Source organism: Leptosomus discolor, chromosome 1 (genome assembly GCF_034619465.1).
Source record: "Leptosomus discolor isolate bLepDis1 chromosome 1, bLepDis1.hap2, whole genome shotgun sequence".
In the NCBI taxonomy this organism is placed as follows: domain Eukaryota; kingdom Metazoa; phylum Chordata; class Aves; order Leptosomiformes; family Leptosomidae; genus Leptosomus; species Leptosomus discolor.
The window spans coordinates 185,823,269-185,848,743 of record NC_141391.1 but is presented as its reverse complement, the minus strand read 5'-3'; the positions used below and the strand labels follow the sequence as shown (position 1 = coordinate 185,848,743).

The window sequence follows — 25,475 nt, the reverse complement described above, 5'->3', positions numbered from 1 at the left end:
ACTTGTAACCCTTTCATACACTTACTACTCTGGAAGAAACAATTTTAACTAGCTGACGTTAGAACTGTATTTACAAACACTGAAAAATTAAACTGAGTCAAAGCTGGACACTAAAACCACGGTGGGGCTTGATGCTGCCTGTGCCCAGGCTTTTCACTAAGGTTATTGAAAATGATGTTGAAATGGAATATAAGGGGGACACACACTACAACCTTTACTAATACGGCATTGGCCTGCATATGGTGTGTATGGGAAGTGTTTTAAGTAAATACATTTCCATGCAGTCACATGTAAGCAGAATACACTGCTTTAACAGTGTGCTTGGATGAGAGGCAGGGATTTAAAATCAGATTTCCAAGCAATTTGTTTCCTTATTTTCTTTTCCTGTAACCACAACAAAACTAAGCTTAGATGTTTAACACGTGCTATAGAGACTACAGAGGTTAAACCACACTTCTCAGGATTACTGCTAGTATTTGAGCACCACAAAGATTATAATGAAAGGGATGGGGAAAAAAATGGTTTTGACAGAGAAACACACAGATCTATAGAAACTATCTCAAGTATGTTGGTTATATACTATTCTGCTGTAAGTTGTTGACAGATAATTCCTAAGAGGTTCCATGAAATTGGAAGTATTTGAAATTATTACCTGTCTTCTCTACATAGCAACAAGTCTTTCCTTTCTATATGTTAGTGCAGTTGATCAAGAAAAGCAGTAGAGTATAAATTTTACCGAATACTGCATAAAGAATTGCACTGATTAGTTGCAGGTGAAGTATTACAGTTATGGTACAATTTAGAGTGTTACCCACAGTAGTAACCTCAGCGCAATTTACTTGCTAATATATACTGTACATTGAATGAATGCCACTCCCTGAAAACCTGAAGGTTTATGATTGTGATTTATGTACTTGCTAGCCCACAAACAGATAATACATCCCTGAATAAACACTGAAGAAAACAGGAATTCTTAGTAATGTTACAGTAATAAGCATTACAGAGATGAAAGAATTAAAATATATATGTACACAGCACCTACAATTTGCACTTAAACAGCAGATGTTGCTCCTTTGATGCTCTTACCACATCAGAGTTCTCACTGTATTTGAAGTTGGAGACCAATAATTGTGTTAGGAACACATTTTCCACAAAATCCTCCACATCTTCCATATATTTTAGTACCATCCTGGAAAACAGACAAAAGAGAACAGTTGATCAAGAGAAGCAATTGAAATCAGTTGTACAAAAAGCTCCTTGAGATGTGCACACAATAGACCTTTTGACAAGTTATACCTACAAATACTAAATCAAGAGACAGCATCAAATTAGCAAAATGGGCACAGAGATCCTTTATCAGTGTCACTGTATACCTTCTTTCCCAGCTTATCATCCAATGCTGTCTTAAACTGTGCAAGCTTACTGCTCTTGTTCAACCAGTCTTTTGGTTTCCCCACATGAATCAAGTCAGAGGTAAGCAAGCTGTAAGGATCCTCTGTAGTAGAGTATCTTTAATAAAATGAGGCTTTGGAGTGCTTATTTTTAAAAAAAAGTAGTCTTCAAAACTTGAAATAAATCTGATTAATATAACAATAGGCTCTTAAAACCAGTAAGAGGAGAGTTGGCAGGGAGTATTGATCTGGATCAGATTCTGGGCGGTGTGACTAAACATCGTTTTCGCATTACATCTGGAAGAAGACTTAGATGGATCAGAGCCCCTGAGCACTCTTTTTGATTCAGAACTAGCTTTCACTAATGAGTCATCACTTGCACCTCCGAAGGCATAATATTCGAAGCCATAAAAGCAGGTAAAGGAAAACAACATTGACTTACGTGGGATTTGTGTATGTCAGCAGTTGCATAGTTGCCCTGAGAAATCCACCTAACTGTACTGGATAACCTCAGACCTGTACCAGCCAAATTAATGCTGAACTGTCCCTAACAAAAAAAAAAAAAAAAAAAAAAGAAAAAAAGGAAAAGTAAAATACAGAGCTGATAAATAGAGTCCAAAACACTAAAACACTTATGGCCTATCTGCACATATCACTTTGGCTATATCTAGATATTAAGTACTCAAAGGTGTGTGCTCATCCTGGGTTAGTTATACCGCATTATACCCTTTTTTTGGACACTCAGGACATAGACACACAAACAAGTTATTCTGCAGTAAGTAGCACCTGTGCATCAGCTGATCTGTAGCATCTGTCTGCAGAGTCTGAATACAGGACTAACATCAAGTAATTAAAATTATTTTAGCCTCCTTTCTACATATTAAATTTTAATTTACAAAAAAGTACGGACTTGCATCATGGAAGAATGACTCTGGCTTTCTTGAAAAACTTTTTTTTTTTTAAGTGCCTGGACTTTGTGGAAACAACACAGTCAGGACCTACTGTTATCTGGAAATTACAGACAGATCACTTCTTAGCCATCTAATATTCAAATTTTTGCAAGCATCGTCATCTTATCATCTTCCATTTCTTCTTCAGTATAACAAATAACGTAATTGAGCATGAACATAAGTGAAGGTTAAAACCAATAAATTAATTGCTAAATGGAATGTTTTGCAATACAAAACATTCAAAACAGTTTATTGATTCTAAAATATTTCCTCACACAGCTACATACTCTGAAATCCAGCTTTAAAACCCAGTCAGTTAACGCAGGAATAAAAAATATATTAAAATCAAACTGCACCACCTTGGTAAACAAACTGAGACAGAGAATATAATTAAATTGCATTCACACAGAAGTGCAATATGTTGGAAAGAAATACCATCTCCACAAAGAGCCTAATGGTCAGGTTAGGCAGTACTACAATCAGAAAACTCCTAGACACGTCCATACAATTCACCAAAGGCCTGAATTTCTATATTCAGACATAGTTAAATTTGCCTAAATCCTGAGATCAAAGCTTTGGCAAAGACAACATTTCTATTATGCATGGTAGATTCTGCATTTTATTGCTTAATACTGCCATAATCAGATATTTATATATATATATATATATAAAATATTTGTGTGGGTATGTGTATGTGTGCATCTATAAAAATACAGTATTCAGCCTTTATTCCTGTGATTCATTGAAATTCCTTCATAAAAAAATTCAGTCTTATGTTGTTCAGTATGGCATATTTGTTTTGAGAACACCTCTGTGTAAAGTTGCTGTGTTTATAGCACTCACATGCTCAGGATGAGCTATCGTAAGTTCATATAGGTAGGTTAGGCTGTTCTTCAAGTGCTCAAAAAGTGGAAGATTTCCATTTAATGAATAAAGCAACTGGAGGAAATTCATACAAACTGTGAGGGATGCTTTCCACAATTAGCAGGGCCGAAGTAACTTCATTCACAGTGATATCTTTTTGCAAAAATAAAAGTGAAGTGCCAGGTACAATTCTAATGACAGCTTAACAGCTATCTGATGTGTCATGAAGCATACTCAAGGCCAGGAATAGAATTCAAGGTCTGAGTGTGCAGGAATGGAGGCCTTTGTTGCTACATTAAAGTGTTAGTTTTAGTGTAGATCTTATAGATGGAAATGTGTCTGCAAAACCACGTAAGCAGACTGACTTCCCAACAGAAGTTACAGACTGCAAACAGATTTGTATTGTACTAAGCCCAAAGAGTTTGCAAGTTGAAGGTATCCAATACTGTAATGAACTCCAACTGTTTTCTTGTCAGAGAAAACTTAGACACTTCATTTGTACCTAAATTGTACATAAATTGTCTCTAGCTGCCCTTGAACGTGTTCACCACATAGCCTAAGTGTAAGCACCTAGGATAGATGGACAACAGGGATTCACCTCCATGCAAGCCTGAGATAGTCCATCTTAACTGCCTTTATAATCAGTGAAAAGGAATATGCACTTCCAGATGATGGCTGACTTCATTCTAAGGTGTCTAATAGGCTAAGACTAGCTGAACTGCTTTCTAGGGAACCCCATTTCTGTCAACGGGCTCCAAAGGCAGCCTAGGTTGACTAGTTCAGACTAGAGCTACACCTGCCTTAGCCAGGATGACCCTACAGTATGAGCCTATCTGTAGAGTGAAAGTGCTGGGTCAGAGTCTGTATACAGTACATGGACTGGGGTTTTACTTTGGACTTTACAGCTAGTCCCGTAAACTGAATCCTCATTAGCAGTTAGAGTGCATTAAGATCCTTCTTCTGCAGCTCATTGTTCGACTCTGTTTCATCCAGAAGGCATTCTGCTCATGTCTTAGGACTGCTCCGTGATGAAACCAACAAACAGTAAGATTCAGGGGACAATACAGAGATTAATTTAAAAAACACCATCCAACCCAAAATAAAACACTAATGTAGACACACCAATGGATGTATACATTTTAAATTATACTGCTAAACAGGATTGATTTCCTCTCTCTGATAGACTTCAAAGACATGAAGCATCAGGAGAGAAGCAGAGAAAAGATAAGAAAAATTCTGCAGGATTATAGAAAAGGAAAGGCACTGGAGGAGAACAAAGATTAAGAAGGGATTAGGGGAAACAAAGGATGCGTCATGTTCAGAGAGACAGAGGGCAAGACATGAAATACATAAAGAGCTGGATACACATACATGGAGCCTAAAGGGAAAGGGTGGAGTAAACAATTTGAGGGAAAAACAGGGCAGGGGGGAGAAGACATGGTAGAACTGGAGAGAAAGGGTAAGAAAAAAATTCTTACTAATGCAGTACACAGATGAGACAGAATAGGTGATTGGTTTAGAACCTTACAGCTCTAAGCCAGTCACAGAAATTTATTTTTCTTCCCTTCTTACATGCACATTTCAAGGGGATAAGAAATCATAAATACCTGTGGACATCTGGCAGCACTGTAGCAATCTCCAGCTGTAGCAAACGGAACTGCTCTCCCAAGTATAGTCTGAGCAAAAAGAAAATCTGTGGCTAGAAAACAGAAAATTACTCAACATTGACACTGCTGCATTAGAAGTTCATGTGAACACAGTGCGAAAAGGCACCAATATGGGTGTTTTTTGGTTTGTTTTGGGAGGGGTTTTTTGTTTGTTTCTCATTTGGAGGGTTGCAGTTTTTTGTATGTTTTGGTTTGGTTTTTTAGAAACTACATTTAAAATAGTCCCTTTTGGTTAATGTAACATCAGTCCAACCTACAAGCCCAGTTTTCTTCTGAGACAGGAGGGGATTAGGAAGAGGACAGGCACGTACAAAGCTCATCAAAGCAAGCTGACTGTGGGCTACCTTGCCACCTTCAGGCAGGGGCTTGAGAGCTCTGCAAGATTCCCTGTCCACTTAGTGTGTCTGTCAGGTCTGAGAAGGGACTAACCACAGCATAGGAAGACTTGCCCAAGAAAAACAGGCCGGGACTAAAAGGAAAAGGAATAATGGGAACAAAACCTTAGAAACTGAACCTAGTTCACATACAAAATATGAATCTGTAAGACTGATGACACTTGACCACTTGGAACAAACTAACAAGGGAAGTAGTGGTGGTTCCTCAATTATTTTTTCTTTGAAATCCCATTGAATTCCTAAAGGAAATAAGAATTTTGTTTGCCCAAAAATAGCACAACTGGATCTATAAGTGGGTCAAAATGGTAACTCGGTAATCATGACCTCACATTGCTAAACACTCACATTGGCTAAAGCTACCAAAATGCTTACTTTTAATTTGCATAGAAGCTACATCAAATCTTATTTTGCTAAAAACCGTGAAGCCAGCTGCAAGGTAATCGTTTCGACAGGCACAGTCTTGCCTTCTGCTTCCATTGAAAGGACATTCATACGGATTCTGTAGCCTAGAGAATAACAAAGATTTAGTTTTCCTTTTGACATTTTCCATAACATCATAGTGAAAAATAATTGCATTGCACTATGCACATTAAAAAATACTAAACAACAGCTACTGAACAAGAAGCTCAGATGTTAATCTTGGCTCAACTGAAACACTAATGTGGATTGAAGCCATTTCTAGTAAAGTCAAGATAGAAAGTTTTATAAACATTTGGTGCAGTTAACACAACTTCAGCCTGGAAGTATCCACATAACTGCATATGTGTTCATATGCCTGGATATTAAAAAAAAAAGTTAAAAAAAATCTGCTTATCTGTTCTCACAAAACGTAAGTATTATTTTATTCTTTTACTTTGGAAGCAATAAATGCAATTCATAAAGTTACAAAACCACTTTTGTACCTGAATCCATATACTTCAGAAAAGTTGTCTGCTTCACCTTTTACCAATGTCAAATATTCTTTGGGATTCTCTAAGTGCATGCCTGAGCAATAAATCTGAAAAGAAAATGCAACTCTTTAGCAAAATCTTTATTAGAAAAGTATTATTGCATAAAAATATGTGCTTATAAAAACTCACAAATATTAAGAGTACCTTTATCATCTTTCCCTTAATGTCAAGTAGGTATTCACCATCCTTTCTAATCCCTTTTTTAATCTGGATATCTTTGCAGGTGGCAAGAATTTCACCTTCAAAATGAATTATTAAATCATATTAATATTTCAGGAACAGAGCTTAGTATTAGGATGTACTTTAACATAACTGTGCTCTAAATGTATTTATAGCTTTTATATAAGTAATCTGGGAAAATATTAACTTCAGCTGAAAATTACAGCTGTCACTTACATTCTTCCTCACGGCAGATCTTTCTGGCATCTGGTTTTAAACGTGGCAAGCACAAGTCACTGGATGAGCCATTTTCAGTCATACATTCTACGACTCTCTCCTTTACTCCCACTCCACAAGGCACTGAGCACTAGATGTGGATAACCATCAAGAGTTAGTTCAGAAGGTAGTAAATAATTAAGATAATATTTTCAGCAAAGTAGCCTTGGCATTCATTTGTGTTTGAGGCAGCTACCAAAAATGAGCTTGAACATCTGTACCCACCTTGGTCCACTTCCCCACTCTCCAGGTAGCTGCTTGTGAACATCCTTTGATATTACATTTATAAATGTATGGGGATGGCTCCACCGGGCATTCTTGGTATGTTACAGTTCGAAGGCCATGGGCGTGCTGATTTTTAACAGAATAGGTTCCAACACAGTACGTGATCCTCTGCTGGTAACCAAACCCACAGCTGGCTGAGCACTAAAATAAAATCCCCAAGCACAGGCATTATTTCTGAGAAACAACCTTTCTGCAGCATTTGCATTACAGATAAGTCAAGCTGATCCTCGCTTTGGCAAAAGCCTGTAATCCGGTGCGTGCCACCTCGGGGCTGGTACAGCAGTGTGCAGAAGTGAAGGTCTACAATAGTTATGCATGCAAGGAGGTGGGAAGTCCCATGCTGCCCTTTTCTCAGAGCTCAGGGAGGTTCCAGAGCAGCTCCCTCTCAGCTGCAGAACACGCACGGACACACTCATAGGTAGTGCAGATGTGAAAGGGAAACAAGGAACTGATCCATCACTTCATTGAAATCAAGGAAAATATTTTTGTTTACTTCAATGAGATCAGCTTACAAGAGAGTTTCCTGGGAACCAGCAAAGGAATCCTGCGGTAGGGGCAGCTGTCCTCTAGCTGGTGTTTGTAGGTCCCAAGGGGACTACCAGAAGATTGATAACAGTCACTACAGTAAATCATGGCTGATTGGAAGGTTCAATGTGTAGAAAGTCTAGGCACCATGTTCAGATGAAAACATACTTTTTTTTTCTTCTACACACATAATGTATGTCTTACAGCAATATGACATTCTTGAATGTAAATTCCTATAAAAGATGTGTGAGCAGTATAATTAGTTTACCTGCGACAGTTCTCCTGTAAGTACAACATATTTAGAGGGAGCTATCTTGCAGTTTTTGGTTGATGGAGGCTTTGTGGCAGGATCACAGAAGCTTTCATCCACTTGGAGCTGGTTTTCATCCACACACTTAACCCTCCGGTATATTTCCTTTCTTCTATATGATGCCAAGCACTGAGAGTGAGAAAAACAGTCACAGTTTTTGTACTTAAACTAGCCATTTACAAAACAAAGTTATTTGCCAATTGTCACACACCAGTAAAACCCAGGTAGCAACAACTTTTACGACATCTGTTATTGGCGTGGGACTGATTTACTCAATGAATCAAAATCCTTTACTTTGTTTGCTAAAAAGCCAGTAGTGTATAATGATATGACACGACACCCTAACTGTTGGGTGAGACCGAGGAGAAAAAGAAAGTGTCAGGCCAAGATGATAGGTTGAGTGACAAAGCTCTTCTGTATGAAATGGAATGAGCCAAAAAAGGATTTAATTGAAATATGAATGAAATAAGTCAGTCTTGAAAACCAAACAGAAAGAATTCCTATAAGTATGTGATATTATACTGATAAAACAAAAGGAAATAAAACTGCCTGTTAACAAAGCCAATTGCAGCTTTGGACAGCAGTATCTGTTGAGCCTGTGCCTTTGCCCTTAGTGTCCTCAGACCTCCCCCTGTGGCAGGTTGGTGGGATGGAAAGGCATCCTGTCCTGGTGGAACTGCGGTAAGACACTTGCTGCTACCAGAACCAGAAAAATGGAGGTACAGGCTAAGTAACACATGTCAACAGCATGTCCCCAGCTACAGGTGCTTAAACTAAGCTGTTTGAACTTGCTGTGATAAAGAAGGAAGGCTCAAATACACAAACCCCAGTCTCAGCAGAGGCAATAATCAATACCACCTACAGTCAGACCTGAAGCTAACTTAATATTACTTTGGACCCAACAATAGTCCACTAGAAGACTCATCAAGGTCTGATACACAGATCAAGCCTATTGTCAAATTTTATTATTATTGACTCAAAAGACAACTTGAAGAAGAAAAAACAGATGCTCAGAATATTAGGCACATAAGGAATAGCCCAGTCATGTAGTAAATGGGGACAGGCAGAGGAATAATTTTCATTATGCTTTATACATTAGTCTTGCAAGCATTCTCCTCTTTAGTATGGAAATGCATATTTGGTAGGAGAAAGCTGGCTGCTGCTATCAGCCAGCTCCCAGCTGTAAGATGGAGAAATGCTAGATCTGGGAATTTTTCTGCTATGCTGTGACTGATGAGGTGAGGAAACGAACACAAGCACTCAGAGCTGAGGCAGCTGGGCAAAATATTGCAAGTTCAGTGGAGGACGGACTGTTCTGGGAGTGGAATACAGATGGATAAACACTTGAACTACTATTAATACTAGATGTACAGGGCTATACATGGAGTTTGGTGAGAGAAGGGAACTGAACACAGGAATTTCAAGCAAACAGCAATATCCACGTGGAAGAAGTTATGAACCGGCCAGAAGATGTAGTGAAACAGCGTATTGCAGTGGAGAGCTCCGACTACCCAGCTGGAATATACAAATGTTTGATGGGAAAGGAAAATTCACCCTCATTCTCTGAAAGTGTATCTTTGTGCTAAAAGGATATTCTGGGCCAATTCCACTAATTCCTGATTTTAACAGCCTCGTGTGAGAACAGAACACTTGAAAGAAACACATTGTTGGCTTTCCCTCACTATAGCTTAACAGGGGAATATGTATGTCCAAACTGCACGAGTGTAACCTAGGTTTTGCAGAGCACCAACAAATGATTTGTATTTTAGCAGTAGTCATTTCCGCAGCATTGTGTCCCTGAGACTTTTGAGTCTCCATATTCAAAGTTTCTGGGGGTTTGCCCTAGGAAATTTAACAGTGCAGACTATTAAGATGTCACAACTGCACAAACTGAGTTTTTGTTTAATGTTACAGTAAGAGACAGGCTTTTCTGTGCACCATTTCAGGCATTATACATAATTTTTTATTTTCTCTGTCCCGCTCTCATCATATATAAGTGTGTTTATTTGCATACATAGATATAAAAGTTATTAAATTTTTAGCATGTAGAAAATAGTCATTACATCTTTAAAAATGACAGCTCTCTCCTGAAGGTATCTTTAGATCTTTTTAAATATGAAAATACATAGTTGGTAGGAGAACGTTAAGTTTTATGTTGTTATCTTGCTTCATATTTGGTAGAAGAATATTGAGTTTCATTTTGCTTCTTATCTTTTCTAGTAAGTCTTCCATACAGATCTTCTTGGTAACACTTTTGTCCAAAGGTATTACCTCCAAGGCTTTTCCTTCCAGCTGACATTTCATTTGTATTTCTATTCTTAAAAAGTGATTTTTAAAAATGATATTTCATAATGAGGTTTATTAAACATTCTATGCACTATATAAACAACTTTGTGTTAAAATTACATGGTTTATCAATAGGGACCTGCTCAGAGCTCTACCAGAGTATTTGTCTACAACAGTAGACAAGCAAATCTTGTATAGGAGAGTAAACAAAACCTTTGATATTTTTTGTCACTCTTTTTAGTTTTGTAAGCTTGATCTTAAAAATATCCAGCACTGTCACTTGTTATTCTGCAACATAACAGCTATTAGAAATGTATCCAAGTGTGAAAAATCCCCACCAATTTATGACATCGCTTAGTTACTTCATACAACCTGAAAGTCTTACTTACATCTTCCCATTCATCAGCCAACCACTGGTACTGCAGGCAGGCCGGCAGCCAGCAGTGCCTCTTGCTAGCAGGCCGGGTATCATGACTACACATTGCTTCACTGACTTGACCCAGGCCCTTCAGCTGACAGTAGATGTCCCTTTGCTGAATCCCCACTCCACAGGATGCAGAACACTAAAATTGATCAAAACTAGTTAGTGTGAAACGAGATAGTTCCCAGAAGTTAGTATGGTTGCCATTATTACAATTCGTAGGATATCATTTAAAATATACTTCACAGCCCCTACCATACTAGTGTTTCATGGTATCAGAAGAAATTTATGTGGAAATGTAAAAGTACTATTGAAATTAAAAAAAAATACAACTAAAATAAAAATTTGTAAGACATATGGACAATAAATGCATCCAAGTTACCTAAACTGATCTGTCTGCTTAATTCACGGTAGGAACAATCACTATAGGCATATGCAAAGCAAAAGTTTACATTTTTGAACAATCATCAGTTTAAGTTCTGAGTTTACATCATTCCTTTATTAGACACTGACGGTTTTGTCTTCGTTGTCAAATGCATGACAGAAAAAAAAAACCAACAGTATTTCAGGTTAGAAAAATCTTGCAAATGATGCAGTATTTTGAGGATACTTCTCTTTCTTTTACAGGTAGTACTAAGGATTTTGAATCCTGAGGAGCTTAAAAAGGTTCAAATCCTTCCCACATGCCTCTTCTTTCTTCCTGGCCAAAGTTATTTCACTACAACATTAAGGCTTGCTGATACAGATAGCCCCCTTTTACCTCAGTAAGAAGCACAATTATGTCCCAAAGCCTGCCTAAAGACTCAAGCCTAATCATAAAGTAGATATTGCTCTATGAAGTGTGGCCAAATTGTGGAGAGTGGTAATGTGACTTTATCATTATGGGGAATTACATTTTGAAAGAGTGAGTGAAATGCAAAATATTGCCACGTGCTCAGTTACACACAATTTCACAAAGTGAGAGCTCTTTTACAAGACCAAACCAGGGAAAAGGTCAGCATTTGTGTCCACAAGCCCTTTTTCTTGCCCTTCCCCCACAAACCTGGTTTCACTTCAATATTCAGGCTATGATAGCAATTACACCAATACTACTGAATTCATCACTTCAGGTAAGAAGCAAGCTTTAAAAATGTACTGTTAGAGAATCACAGAATGGTAGGAGTTGGAAGGGACCTCTGGAGATCATCTAGTCCAACGCCCACTGCTAAAGCAGGTTCACCTACAGCAGGTCGCACAGGAACATATCCAGGTGGGTTTTGAATATCTCCAGAGAAGGAGACTCCACAACTTCCCTGGGCAGCCTGTTCCAGTGCTCTGTCACCCTCAGAGTAAAGAATTTTTTCACCATGTTCAGGTGGAACTTCCTGTGCTCCAGTCTGTGGCCGTTGCCCCTTGTCCTGTCGCTGGGCACCACTGAGAAGAGCCTGGTTCCATCTTCTTGACATCCACCCTTTAGATATTTATAAGCATTGATAAGGTCCCTCTCAGTCTTCTCTTCTCCAGGCTAAAGAGCCCCAGGTTATTTTGAATTTACAAGGTAAGTTGAGGAAAGTCCTAAGTACCTATCCAGTCCAAGATTCAGTTCATCAAATACTTTTAGTTTTCACAGATATTTACTTTTAATTACTTTTAAAAGAAAGAAAAAGAAAATATAATGAACTACTTACTAACTTGTAGGTTTAATTGCAATGTGCAAATAAAAAAAAGCTTTCTGACAATTACTTCCATTGAAGCAGGGTGTCATGAATAATCTTGTCTTGTACTCTCACAGAGAACAAAATTACAGCAGATTTTACATACCTCTTTCCATCTGCTGGCCTTCCAAGCAGGACATCTTCCAGCTCTACATATTTTGTATGTCCGTGGTTTTTTCAAATGTCTGCAGTTTCCTTCCTCTATTTTAGCTTGGAAGCTATTAAAACAATGCACATCACGAAACTTCAAACCTTTTCCACAGGAAACCGAACACTGAAAAGAAAAGTGTATTTCATTATTAAAAATCTCAGAGTAATACAAAACCCAAAAGAAGCTGCAGCCTTGCCCAAAATGGACTCTGATTATAGGAATAAGTTTCTCTGTTATGACACAACATCTACTGTACGTATCTGAAATTTCTGTGTAAGCTTTCTCGTACGGAGCGTTACCGATCAGATGCCAAACATTCTTCACATCTTGTTCATTCATTGATCTTGTCATTGACAAACTCCTGAGATCAGCCACCCATATCCGTGCAGGAGACAGCTTAATATTACAATCTCACAAAAACATGCTCTAGCAGCCTGTTTCCAGTACGTATATTGCTATTTTCACATAAGCATGATGCTTATCATAAGCATTAAAGAAAGGAAAATGCAAAATCATGGGCATGAGTGGCTATGAAGTCATGTTTGCTCTGGCACCTCCCTTCCAGGAGTTTTGGGTATCTTGATCTTGCTTTGTGCGACAAAGAGGTAAGAGAAGAGGTATAAAATAGACACTGTAGGTTATAGTGCAGTCCCTGGAGGCATAGACATGTCCTGCCGCATCGGTATTCTGTTTCCTCCAGAAAGTTGCTACAATACACACTGGCTCTAGGAGCTTTCTCCCTTGCTCCCTCCCTCCAATGTGAAACCAACAGAGCTGCAGATACGCTTTGTGAAACCCACCCTGGCCATACGCACCAGCCATTATTAGAGCGTGTTGGACAGACCGGCCTCTTTTGGAGAAAGAGCCATTCCTCTGACAAATTGCTGGACTGTTGTGAGACTTCAGTGAGGTTTGAATTTAATTCTTCAAATCAGGGCTGTCCTATTCACCTGCAGAGCAGAGCTGCAGGTCCTAGGGAACTTTCAGTCAAACAAGGAACATCCGAAGCACTTCCAAATTAGATGGCTACTCAGCTGACTTATCTTGGACCAACTGAATGTAAGCACTTGGGTTTGTTTGTGGGTTTGTTTTTGTTTTGTTTTGTTTATTTGTTTGTTTTTAATTCTTGTCATTAATCTTCCTATTTTACATCATCCTATCAAAAAGTTTTGATCAATGGAAACAATTTCTTTTCTGTCTGGAAAGAGAACATGCTTAATTTGCTTTAGAATTTCCTCCATACTTTATCTTATACTTGGACAAACATTTCCTACACAATCAGGTAGAGAATTAATATTCAAATCAATGTTTAATTTCTAAGTGCATGTGAAAAAAAAAAAAAGGATTGAAATACTTTCTTCAAAAGCAGCAAAGATATTTCTCTTCCTTTTATGTTACATTGTCATCTGTCTCACTAGCATTACACACTGACTTAACCAGGCACTTTAAAATACGTTTACCTTCTATTTTCAGAAAGTGAAGTTCAGATCATACAGCTTTCAGTACAAAACCTGGCAAATATTGGCCTGAGTACAATAGCTGAAGAAAAGTTTTTAAAATATAGAACAAGCAACTATGATAAATTAACCTGCTGGGTAAGAAACATTTTTCACAATAAGAATAACTGCACTTTGTTAAACAGAATCTCAGCTGACTAACTTGTCCTCAATACCTCAGGGATTCCTATGTGTCCTTAAACACTTATATGTGTAATCTTAAAGGTTTAACTGAAACTGCCAATGTGTTTAAAATTAAATTTTTGCAGAATAGAGCAATAAATTTAATTTATCACACAATACAATGGATAGTATGTTTCTCTTATTCACCTATATTTGCAAAAAGATAAGTGTACTGATTTGGCCACAACTTGCCTTTTACATGTCTCTATACAATTCCAGTTAATAAGAACGTCTGTTTCTAAATTAAATAATTTTGCTCTTAGCAAAATCTTTCAATTTATCATTTTAAAATACTGTTCATGTAGTTTTACAATTTATGTTTCATTAATTTAGAAACTACTTTAAGATAGGAAGATAAGAAAAATTACCTGAAACTTTTATCTATGACTAATGTAGGTCAGAAAACTTGAAACACTGCAAACTATATCATTATAAGAGCCTTTCAGAAAACTCAGCTCTGAATTTTAATTTAATTAAAGGATTTAATTATCAAAGCAGGCAAGATAACATACAGGCATGAAAACTACAATACTGATATTATCTTGGTAATTGATTCTACTCTCCCTTAAAGCTCTTTTCCAGGAATTTCAATCACAAAATGTAGACATAAAGGACCCCTAAACTCTGAAGATTCTTCCTTTTTATTCTTCAGTAGCATGTAAGTGAAGTGCAGCATGGAATCACGTAACCTGTTAGGAAAACACCACATGCCCCTCCTTTCTCACTGGCTTTCCCCTGTGAAGCACAAGTTGGGCTCCAGAGGGCTGTCAGACAGAGCCCTCCTAGTCCTTGTGGGGATGGCGTTCCAGACAAAGCTGCCACCAAATAAGGTGTCCTAAGAAGTCTCCACTTCAGGAGGTGAGGCTACAACAGCATAGAATAATTTCACTCTCTAATTTCTGATGCCCTCAGCGTTAAGTATTAAGACAACACTTTTCAGCATATATACTTATTTGTTTAATCAGCTTGTGCAGATATCTTTTATTCAACAAAAATGAGATTTATTGTACAGGGCTACTGGCTGCTAACAGCAACTGAATATGCAAAGAAATCTCTTATCCTGCATCTCAGTCTTCTAAAGACCTTCCAATAACATCTCTACCCACTAGACACAACATTACATGTTTACTCCTACATAGGTTAGAATTGGGTCTGGGGGTTGGGGTTTTTTTATTTTTTTCCCCATCTTCATTGGTCCCAGCTCATCTGAGTTACATCTCTTTCATATTTAAATGGCCTAAATTAATCTTTAGAAGTTGTGCCATTCTTCTAAAGAAAGAAACTGAAGATTTGTGCATTAAGTCAGCCTATTATAAGATATTTTTACTAGTTACAGAGCAATGCCTCTATAAAGAGATTATTTGTCATTCTCCTTCATAAACATATTCTACCAAATTTTGTAATTAGAGTACAATTATACAGGAATTAAGAGAATCCACATTTGTTTTCAATCATATTAGATAGGAAGCTGAAGAGGGAGTTCAGAAAGGAAAAGACCAGTTCAGATGTTAAGAATAAAAGAGGCTTTATGAACACTTACTTCAAATACTACTTAAATTTTCTTTCACTCAAATACTGTTTAGCTTTGATGACTCAAACTAGCTGAAACCTATTGTTACCTTAATGTTAAAGGCAGAAACACAAATGAAAGATGGTTAATATCTGTAGATAGAAATTATTTTCAATTATTTTAAAAATATTTTTTTAATTTTAAAAAAATCATTTAATTATGAGGAATATAATTCAACTTTCCAGTAATGTAACTTTGGATAAGTGACCTGATTTTTTTTGTTTCTCTTGCTGTAAGAGACAGTAAGTTATAGATTGTTGCCAACGCATACCAAAGAAAATATCCACATTTAAATAACCTTTTCCAGGGAGGTTTTTCACTCCATGTTAATTTAATGTTATCTTTAACAACTTAAGAAGTTCAACAGGTTGGAATTATGTTGAAAAATCTTAAAATGCATTAAATCCTTACAAAATGTAAGTTTTCCAGAAACATAGAGACAGCATTTCTGTATATAGATTTGTCATCTTATTCTTTCACAGATTCATCAAGTAAAAGATCTGATCCTGTGTTTCCACGTATCCAAACCTCCTGCTGAATAGATCTTACACTGAAAAAGAAACTTCATTGTGCAAGAGGTAATTCACCAGTGACCTGGTATTATGGGTTTCAACTTATGAGCTTTTAAAGTTGTTGGGGGGGTGGTTGTTTTTTGGTGGGTTTTGTGGGGGTTTTTTTGTTTGGTTGGTTTTGTTGTTTTTTTCACTTAAGTCACTAAAGAACATTGAAGTTTAATTCATTACATTAATAATGCAATTATAATAAACTCATAATGTAATTTAATTATATTAAATACAATTACATAATGTGTTTGTTGTTTCACTGAAGGAATAAAAGATCCTGACATTTAAAACAATCTTCAAAACCCAAACATTAAGCACCTGTAAACCTCTGCTTAAATACTATTGCCCAAACTTAAAACCAAGTAAACCAACAAACTAAGAAGTGTCTCCAAGCAGCTTTGCTAGAATCAGGTATTTGCGGTACTGTGTCTCCTGGAATTTCATACAGCAGCTCCTGCCCCCTTCAGCGCAGTTCCACAGGGCCCGATTCTGCAGCAGATTCATCTGCTGCAGTGAGCATCTCCCACCAACACCAGTGTGAGGAAAAGAAGCCTGAATATCTCTAAGGATCAGACCCTCCACAATTTCAATGGGATCTTGTTAAGATTTAGGCAACTAATTGCAGGATTGTTATTCTTAAAGCCTTGCATACATACCAGTTACAGAAGCACCTAGGCTGCCCTGAGCCACAAAGACGTTAAAAAGTTCCTTTGGCGCTGACCGGCCTCCTTCTACAAGCGTGCATAATCCTTTTAACAAACTGACCACCTCCGTGCTTTACATGCCCACAAGGACGACCAATATCCTGAAAACAGATTTTCCTCTGTTTCCACTAACAAGATAAAAAAAGAAAGCAACTGTTCTAAAAGTACACTAAGAGCACAGCAGGTGAATGAGGCACATTACAAAACAGTGATACATGATATTTAGTGCAACCAAAGAAAGAGAAAGGCTGCTAATTTTTTTTCTTTAACACATGAAAAAGCTAATGCACTCGCCCTGGATGTAGATGATCCAGGATTACCAATGGAATGTTGAAGAGGGTATATTACTCTGTAGATATGATATTCTCCTGAAATTGGACATATTGTGGCTTCATTCCTTAGATAATATATAAAAGTAGTTCTTAAAGGGACTGTTTCCTCCCAGAATGCCTTGGCATAAGATACAGGCAGGCTCAGCTGTGTTATTCGCTGGATAGTGACCCACCTTCAGCAAGAGAAATGAAGACTACTCCTGTCCAACACAGCTTCTCATTGGAGAGTCCTGACAGGTAGATAAGGGTTCCCTGTCCTCCAGCACAGAGAATGAATACCAAAGAAAGGAAGCCAAGTCTCAAGTGCTGAATCAAAAGCTTTACTCAATATAAAGTGGAGGATGCCTCTTTTAACTTTTAACTTTTCTGTAAGGGCAGTGCATAGCTCCTTCTCAGTTCTTTCAATGAAAAATATAGGTTCCACAGAAGATCCCTGAGTGTGACTCCCAAGTGGCTAAGGGCATCTAAATACAGCTTACAGGGAGGCATCTTGCATTGAACTCTGTCCCCACCGCCAGTGTTTTCCTTAGAGAGCTGCATACTGCACACACTGACCTGCCTGACTAGCTTCCTTTCAGCTTTGCATCATCTGTAAGAAAAATTCTCAGTTGTACAGGAACAAGGCCTTGTTCTGTGCTCTGGAAGCCACTCATGTCCTTTTAGTGCACTTAGCCTACAGTGCATTTCTTACAAGGCTGAAATTTTGCCCTTCATAACCTGTGTTCTTTCTTGGAGCTCTTAATGCTTTATTACAGGCTGTCTCTGGAATATGTCCTCTTGCTGCTTGGTGCCCACTTGGTTCTGTGAGATGCTCTGGTAGTGATCTTCCCAAGGCTTAACTCTCCTGATTGGGGAAAAGTACAACTGCACTTAACTCTCTTCCTGCTTGACCTCCTTTCATTCAAGTTTGAATATGGCCAAGAAGAACATAGTCCTTATGGTTCAACATGTCTACAATGTGGCCTCACTTGTATGACAATCCACATGGAATGTGGAGTAAATTTTCCACATATTTTCTGCAGATTGCACGTGTAGAAAAAAAAAAATCCATAAGAACTTTAAATCCCAAAAGAAATATGAATATTTCTTTTAAAAAAAACAAGTTAAAAAAATACATCCTGTAACTATTTTACACAGAAATTCTAGCACTTGTCTCAACATTGGCTAAAGTAATATTTCCCATATGTCAAGTTCTTTTAAAAACATAAAACTACAGTAAAAAGCTGGACTTGATTACTGTTGTTCAAAGTCATTCCATAACGCTGGTAACTAGGATTCATCTGTTTGGGGTTTTTTTTCATAGTAATAAAGTTCCATGAGGATCAGCCTGACAGAACTCCTGGTGCTTTCTGTGGCACAGACGGACTCTCAGATGGGCATGCCATCATCAGTTCCTACCAAATTAAAGCTCTTTCTGCAGCCGACATGCAGAGTTTCACTAAAAGCTTTTTGATTCTTTTGTTATTGCTATTATTTAATTGAAAAGTTGAAGACCTCAGATTTTTTGGTGGATTTTGTTCTAAATTTTCTTAACCTTTTCTTTCAAGGCAGTGTTTTGTGTAGCTTAGCTGATAGCTCAGCAGGCTTCTGGATGCTGGAAAACAGACTAGTAAATGGAAAACATGTAACAGTTTCTCTTTGTATTCATATTAGATATACGGGGACTTAAAAAAATAAATGACTGTGACTAAAAGCAGTACTGTAACTGCACTGGTTGTGGCTGGGATAGAGTTAGTTTTCTTCATAGTAGCTAGTATAGTGCAAGGTTTTGTGACTAAACCAGTGTGGATAACATGGGTACTTTAGTTGTTTTTGAAGAGTGCTTACAAAGCGTCAAGGACTTTTCTGCTCCTCAGACCACCCCACCAGCAAGCAGGCTGGGGGTGCACAAGAGTCTGGGAGGGGACACAGCTGGGACAGCTGACCCCAGCTGAGCAAAGGGATGTCCCAGACCATACGATGTTATGCTCAGCAATATAAATCTCGGGGAGGAAGCAGTAAAAGTGGGATGTTTGGAGTGACAGTGTTCGTCTTCCCAAGTAACCATTAGACATGATGGACCCCTGCTTTCCTGCAGATGGGTGAACACCTGCCTGCTGATGGAAGGTAATGAATGAATTCCTTATTTTACTTTTGCTTTACATATTAAAATTACTTTATCTTAACCCATGAGTTTTCTCACTTTTTTTTCTTCCAATTCTCTCCCCCATCCCCCTGGGGTGGGGTGGGGTGGAGGGGAGTGAGCAAGCGGTTGTGTGGGGCTTGAGTGCCTACCGGGATTAAGCCACAACAGTAGCACCAAAAAAGGATAAAATATATTACAAATGTTAAAAGATATTTTCTTCCTCTCTGTCTTTTTTTTTTTTTTAATTTTATTCTTGTCAGGCACTTCTGTGATTGGACAGGAAGATCAGTTTTAAAAAAATGACAAATTTATACAATAAGGACCAGGTTACAAAAGATCAAACATTCCGTCACTCCTGAGAAAGTGGATTGAACTCCAAGAGGTATGTGTATGATTTACTGTTACATCTAAGTTACACCTATGTTAACTACAGAAGTTACACTGAAGATATTTATAAGGCACTTCATTGAGTACAGATTTGTTTCAAAAGCTGAGTGTTATAGCACATTCCTTTGGTGATCAGAAAAATGTCTTGATTTGATTCAGTCCTCCTTGCAGCTGCAGTCTGTAAGTCTGCTTTGCTACTTTTCTATATGTGCTTTTGCAGCTACAGCACTGGAAGGGAGGAAAGCTAGGCTAAGGAGGACTCAAAGACTTCATCCAATTCATCAGACTTCATCAGAGTTTGGATCAGCTATACCTGGACCATTCCTGACAGTAGTCTGCCAGTCTTGTCTTCAGTGACAGGGGATGCTACAGCCTCCCTTGCATGCATTTTTCCACTGTATAACCACCCTTAGAGAAAGTATCTTAGGATTTAATGATGATATCTCTTACTGTTAAATAAGATGATTACTTCTCATTCTACCCTTAATAGTCTCAGAAACACTCACACCTTTATAACCACTGATTATATGTTGGAAGAATACCTCATTCAGTACGTTCTTCTATAAACTTGGTCTTGAAACATGCAGCTACCCCAGCTTTCCTCATTTCTTACTTTACCCAAGTCTTACCGTTCATGTTGCTGTCCTCTGAGCATTCCAACTCTCTGCATGTTTTTTACAAGGAGGTATCCAAGACTGTATGCTGTGTATCAACTGAAGCACTAGAGTTAAAATATGCCAGATCAAAAAGCGTATATCCAACAAGCATATACCCAGTATTAGTCTTCTTTGTTCAAGTTCTTTGTGGCCTCCCCACTTTGCAGAGTTCTAGATGACATTTGGAAGATAAGATCTAGAGTGAAAACTACTTTCTGCAGTAATATTGGCAATCATACTGCAACTGTCATGGGACCTTTAACATAAATTAATAAGTGCACTTCCTTCCTGTGAGTAGCCCCCACTAGGGCTGCAATACTACCCTCACGACCATCCAAACACTACCTAGATGACATTCCTACCACTCAATTGGACTGGATCTCTAAGCTCATTAACATTTTTGTTTTAAATCAAGCAAGACTGTATTTCTAATGACCAAATGCACAGCCAGCTCAGCCCAGCGAGTTCCAACAGGTCCCTTTCTCTCAAGCTGATGAATTACTGCTGAGTGATATCTACTTGTAGAAAGCTCCAAATAGCCTCAACAGTTACTGCAAATTCCTCCCTTTGCATGAGGAAATATAGCACCCCTTGATTCTGTTTCACCTCCTGTGTATCAAAAATGGGAAAGGTGAGAAACTAGCACTCCCCATGTTTCAGTAAGACACAACACAAACATCATCCCAAAACCACTCTGTGAAGTTCAGTCTACAGCACAGCTCTGGCTCCACGACACTGACAAATGGTGCCCTGAGGTCAGTAACACAGGGCAAATCTCCATATTCCTACTGCTGGACTTATCAAAACCATTTGCAAAGTGTGCCATGAGGTACTGTAGCACATCTGAAAATGAAACCAGGTACAGACAACCCAGCAATGTATGCTCCAATCAACCCCCCTTAAGCCAAACAGGTAATTGTGATGTTTAACATTGTTCTTTCCCAGGCTTTAGGCAGAGAGAGGTCAAAAATATGGATATTCTTCTGTTCAAGCTCTACAGTGAGACTTCATATGCAGGTTGCCAGTTCTACACCATGAAAAAAGCCAAAACTTTTAGCTGTTGCAAGTACCACCACCTACAAAAATACAGATTTAGATTAGCTGTCCAAGACTGAATCCTCCATGAACTTGTTAGAGCTGCCTGAAGTCCTTTCTGATTCCTTACTAAGCCTGGATGGCCCACGATTCCACAACCACCTTACCTCACCTAAACTATTGAGAAAAATTTGTTACAGCCTCTGAAATTAAGTTTTATCCCCAAATCCTTTTCCATCCAATATAAGCAACAACACTGCTGTGACTTGTTGAGATATTTCTATGAGTAGATATGTAGGTGGGCTTGAGAGTCTCAGAGCCTTTTTATTGTAACACATGAAGAAAGCCACCCTCCTTCCTCTGCGAGTGGATCCTCTAAACATACTCTAGTATTTCAGTTGCAGTCTTAACACCTGATTAGTTATAGCTTGATTCTGAAGAAAACAATAATGTTTTTCTAGTTAACATTGAGCTAAACTTCATTTAGAAAGTATCATTTGATATTATTTTTATGCATAAACCAGTTTTCATCAAAATTACAATACTTAGGAGAACCTCTTCTGTATTCAAATAATTTTCAAGTAAAAGTACTGTTCTGAGTTAAACTTACTCACAGGGTTACTTCAAAATCTTCAATTTGAAACCATTTTTCCTCCCCAACAATTTCACCTCAATTACTTGTAATGAATATAAAAATTGGTAAATTTGAAGTAGACTACATACAGAAAACTTGTGTTAAAGGTCAGTTTCCTCATTATTTTTCATAATGGTAAATTTGTTTTTTAGAAGCCATTCTCTTGAACCCAGAGGCTCAGGAAGGATGGTCCTCATGCAAAGTAACTGCCATTACCTACTGCTCTCAGGGGAATGGAAACCAGAGAACAATCTGTTCCAAGTCTCATCATCTGCAGCCAGTATCGTCATCTAATATTGGAACTTCTTAACTTCACTCCTTTCAACAGCAAAAGGAGGCAGAAATCATTTTCTCTAAGTCAGCCCAAGAAGCACTTCTACTTTTTTTTTTTTTTTTGGGTCTGGCTACGTACTCTGGATGCATAACAGGGTGAGAAGCAGAAACACACCAAGTTTCCACCATCCATATGTTGGTTTCCAGGGTTTCCAGGTACATAGTGTAGATGTGAACATATGTGCTCTCCAAACCGATCCTAGTGTGGGTGTAGGAGACTGGAGTGCACTGCAGTACGACCAAACAGTCTGTACACGGCAGCTGAGAACAGTCAGAGACAGCAGCGACTCTTTTGAGGTCATCTAACCTGTTCAGTGTCCATAGCCATGCCTTTTCTGACAGGAATGAGTACTCTACGCTCCATAAAAGGGCAGCTTTTGTCAGATTCTTTTTAAGATAACAACTTTTGTTTCAATTTTCATCTGAAGGATAACAGAAAACTCCTGAATATTTTCCAAGCCTGCTGAAGCATATCTAACAGGTGGACATAAATGACAAACTATGTACATGCACATATACACATACAAAAAAGTAGGAATGAAGAAGGAATAAAGAGGATTAAAGACAGATTTTAGGATTAATGTGGATAACAGGAAGGTAAAACTGCTATGAGAGGATATATATGGAATCCATCAGGAAAGTGTTAATGTTTTCCTCTCAAAACTAAAGACATCCTGATTAAAACAAACACAACTCAAACAAACCTCTCTACCATATTGAAGCCAGAACCAACAGGACAGATCTTGAAGGTAAGCTGATTTCATGTCTGCAGAAGCTGAACTCTACTGATGATGCTTTGTTTTTCAGAAGCCATTCTCTTGAACCCAGAGGCTCAGGAAGGATGGTCCTCATGCAAAGTAACTGCCATTACCTACTGCTCTCAGGGGAATGGAAACCAGAGAACAATCTGTTCCAAGTATCATCATCTGCAGCCAGTATCGTCATCTAATATTGGAACTTCTTAACTTCACTCCTTTCAACAGCAAAAGGAGGCAGAGAAATTTTAGACACTATTTAAAGTTGCCACCATATGGTCCAAAATTTTTTGTCCCGTGCAGCTGGCAGTAGCCTTAATGAGGGAGACCTTACAGCAAAACAGCAGTCTGCCTGGATGGGAGATGAACAACCATACTCTTTGCAGCTGTTGGAAAAAAATCAAATCCAGAACTCTTGGAATTCCACTTAATGATCATGCACAGAATTTCATTTATTCTTTCTAGTTAGATCCGAGAATAAGTCTTTTAACTTGGCCTATCTCTCTGACATCTCAAAGCACTACCCATTACCTCAAGCTCAGCACAAACAAAACAGATAACCAGGTCCTTCTTTGAAAGCCCTGTCATGTCTTTCCCCCTCATGATGAACACCACCACCATTTTACCCATAACTGCCTAAAGCCTGGCATCCTTTTTGATGTCAGCTACAAAGCACTTGAAAAACAGGGTGTTACCACGCTCAGCTCTCCACCCACCACAATACTCAGCAAGGCTTCACTGTGCCACGTATTCCCATCCTGTCTACATACATCTCATAATGAGACTGTAAGCTTTTCCTGTCAGCAACTTTGTTTCACCTACTTAATACACACAGCACAATTAAATCTTCAAACAAGCTTTTAGCTATTACAGTAACACAACAGAACTTCCAAAATAGCTGCAACATTATTTTAGCAATTGTAGGATTTGGCTTTTACACTACCTATATCTTTAGATCCTGGTGGATATTCAGTCATATCCAAGTCCTTTTCAAGGGCATGATCAGATAATAATTCAGTCCCCAAAGAACTGTATTTCAGATGTGCTGCTTCAGGTGTCCTGATTAAAGAAAAAGAAGCTTCCAGAAACATTTTTCTGTAAATGGCTGATCATACTTACATATTACATGACTCTTCCTGCATTTTCTACTTTTTCATGACAAATTTAAAAACTCTTATTACTCATCATTTTAAGAAATAAATTATTTTACAACTTGCAGGTGACAAGATTTTGTTTCTAGACAAAGTTCTATCCTTTTTCTTTCAAAATAAAAGTGTTGTCTAACTTGTTTGGAGGTGACTCCAGTACTCTGCTGCTATAAAGTATGAAAATTCCTGATGCCAGGTAAAAATCTCAAGCTTTAGGGGGACTGAGAACTGATCAAAACAAAAGCCTTTCATAGAAGTTCACTGTAAAGCCTAAAACCCACTAATCATGTAATTCAGAAAGGAAAATCTGGGCCCAGGTAATATTTAACTCTAAGTCCCATAACAAGAAACCAAATTTGACTCAAATTTTGGACAAGAATAAGTCAACATGGCATACAGGGAGGAGAATACCATCTTCTCATTTTCCATAAAAGTATAATCCAAGGCATCAGAGAACAATTATGTTGTATTCCATGTTGTGGGAAAGCTATTTCATATGGATTATGGAGATATTAGTATGGGTGTTAATGGAAGGTTGTGTGGCACAGTGGAAGAGGAGTAAAATAGGATTAACAGAACAGTGGCAAAAAAACACAAGAAAAGCTAGAAAAAGAGAGAAATTCTTCACAGAAAATCAGTACCATGCTTTATTTGACTCAAACATGGATAGTTGAGACGCAGTCCAAAATAAGACTCAGTAGTCATGACCTGTCCCCCAGATACTACTTTCTTTCAGGTTTCAGCTTCCTTGGAAGAAGAGCTCGCTATCAGACACAACAGTAACCTAACAGAGATCCATATACCAGTGTCACGCATGTTAACACTGCTACATGACAGCATTGTGCAAATGCTGTCAAAACAAGCCTTCTGCTAATTGAAGATATATTGTGTTTCTGTTAATGTCTGCTTGATATTTTTTAAAATTTAGAAACAATAAACACAGTTTCATGAGTTGATGATTAATATGTTCTCCTTCCACAGTAATGACATACCACATTTGGCATCTCATTTAACATTTCCTTTATAGGTTCCATTTCATCTCTCAGTTGCAGTAAAAATTGAATTGTACAGTTATTCTTCCTGCCTTACTTGCTTGACTTGAATCCATTGCATCTGGCTACCACCTGAGAATCGGAAAAACAACAGGTATTCTGTCACCTTTCAGCAGCCATTTGGCAGGCTCTGCTACCTCACGTGCAGGTCTTAAATGTCAGTGAAGGGTCTGCACGT

The 25,475-nt window shown here is 38.1% G+C and overlaps 1 protein-coding gene across 1 annotated transcript in view; it reads right to left on the bottom strand.

The window, feature by feature from the left end:
• Positions 1-1,099: 1,099 nt before the first annotated feature.
• ADAMTS20 (ADAM metallopeptidase with thrombospondin type 1 motif 20) overlaps positions 1,100-25,475 on the bottom strand; it is a 99,027-nt gene continuing 74,651 nt past the window's right edge. The window contains exons 29-39 of the mRNA XM_086472440.1: positions 12,280-12,447; positions 10,448-10,621; positions 7,731-7,901; positions 6,878-7,078; positions 6,614-6,743; positions 6,362-6,456; positions 6,170-6,264; positions 5,640-5,773; positions 4,813-4,904; positions 1,834-1,938; positions 1,100-1,189 (exon numbers count right to left, since the gene is read on the bottom strand). Of these exons, the coding sequence (XP_086328566.1) occupies positions 1,100-1,189; positions 1,834-1,938; positions 4,813-4,904; positions 5,640-5,773; positions 6,170-6,264; positions 6,362-6,456; positions 6,614-6,743; positions 6,878-7,078; positions 7,731-7,901; positions 10,448-10,621; positions 12,280-12,447 (1,455 nt within the window). The remainder of the gene's footprint in view (positions 1,190-1,833; positions 1,939-4,812; positions 4,905-5,639; positions 5,774-6,169; positions 6,265-6,361; positions 6,457-6,613; positions 6,744-6,877; positions 7,079-7,730; positions 7,902-10,447; positions 10,622-12,279; positions 12,448-25,475) is intronic.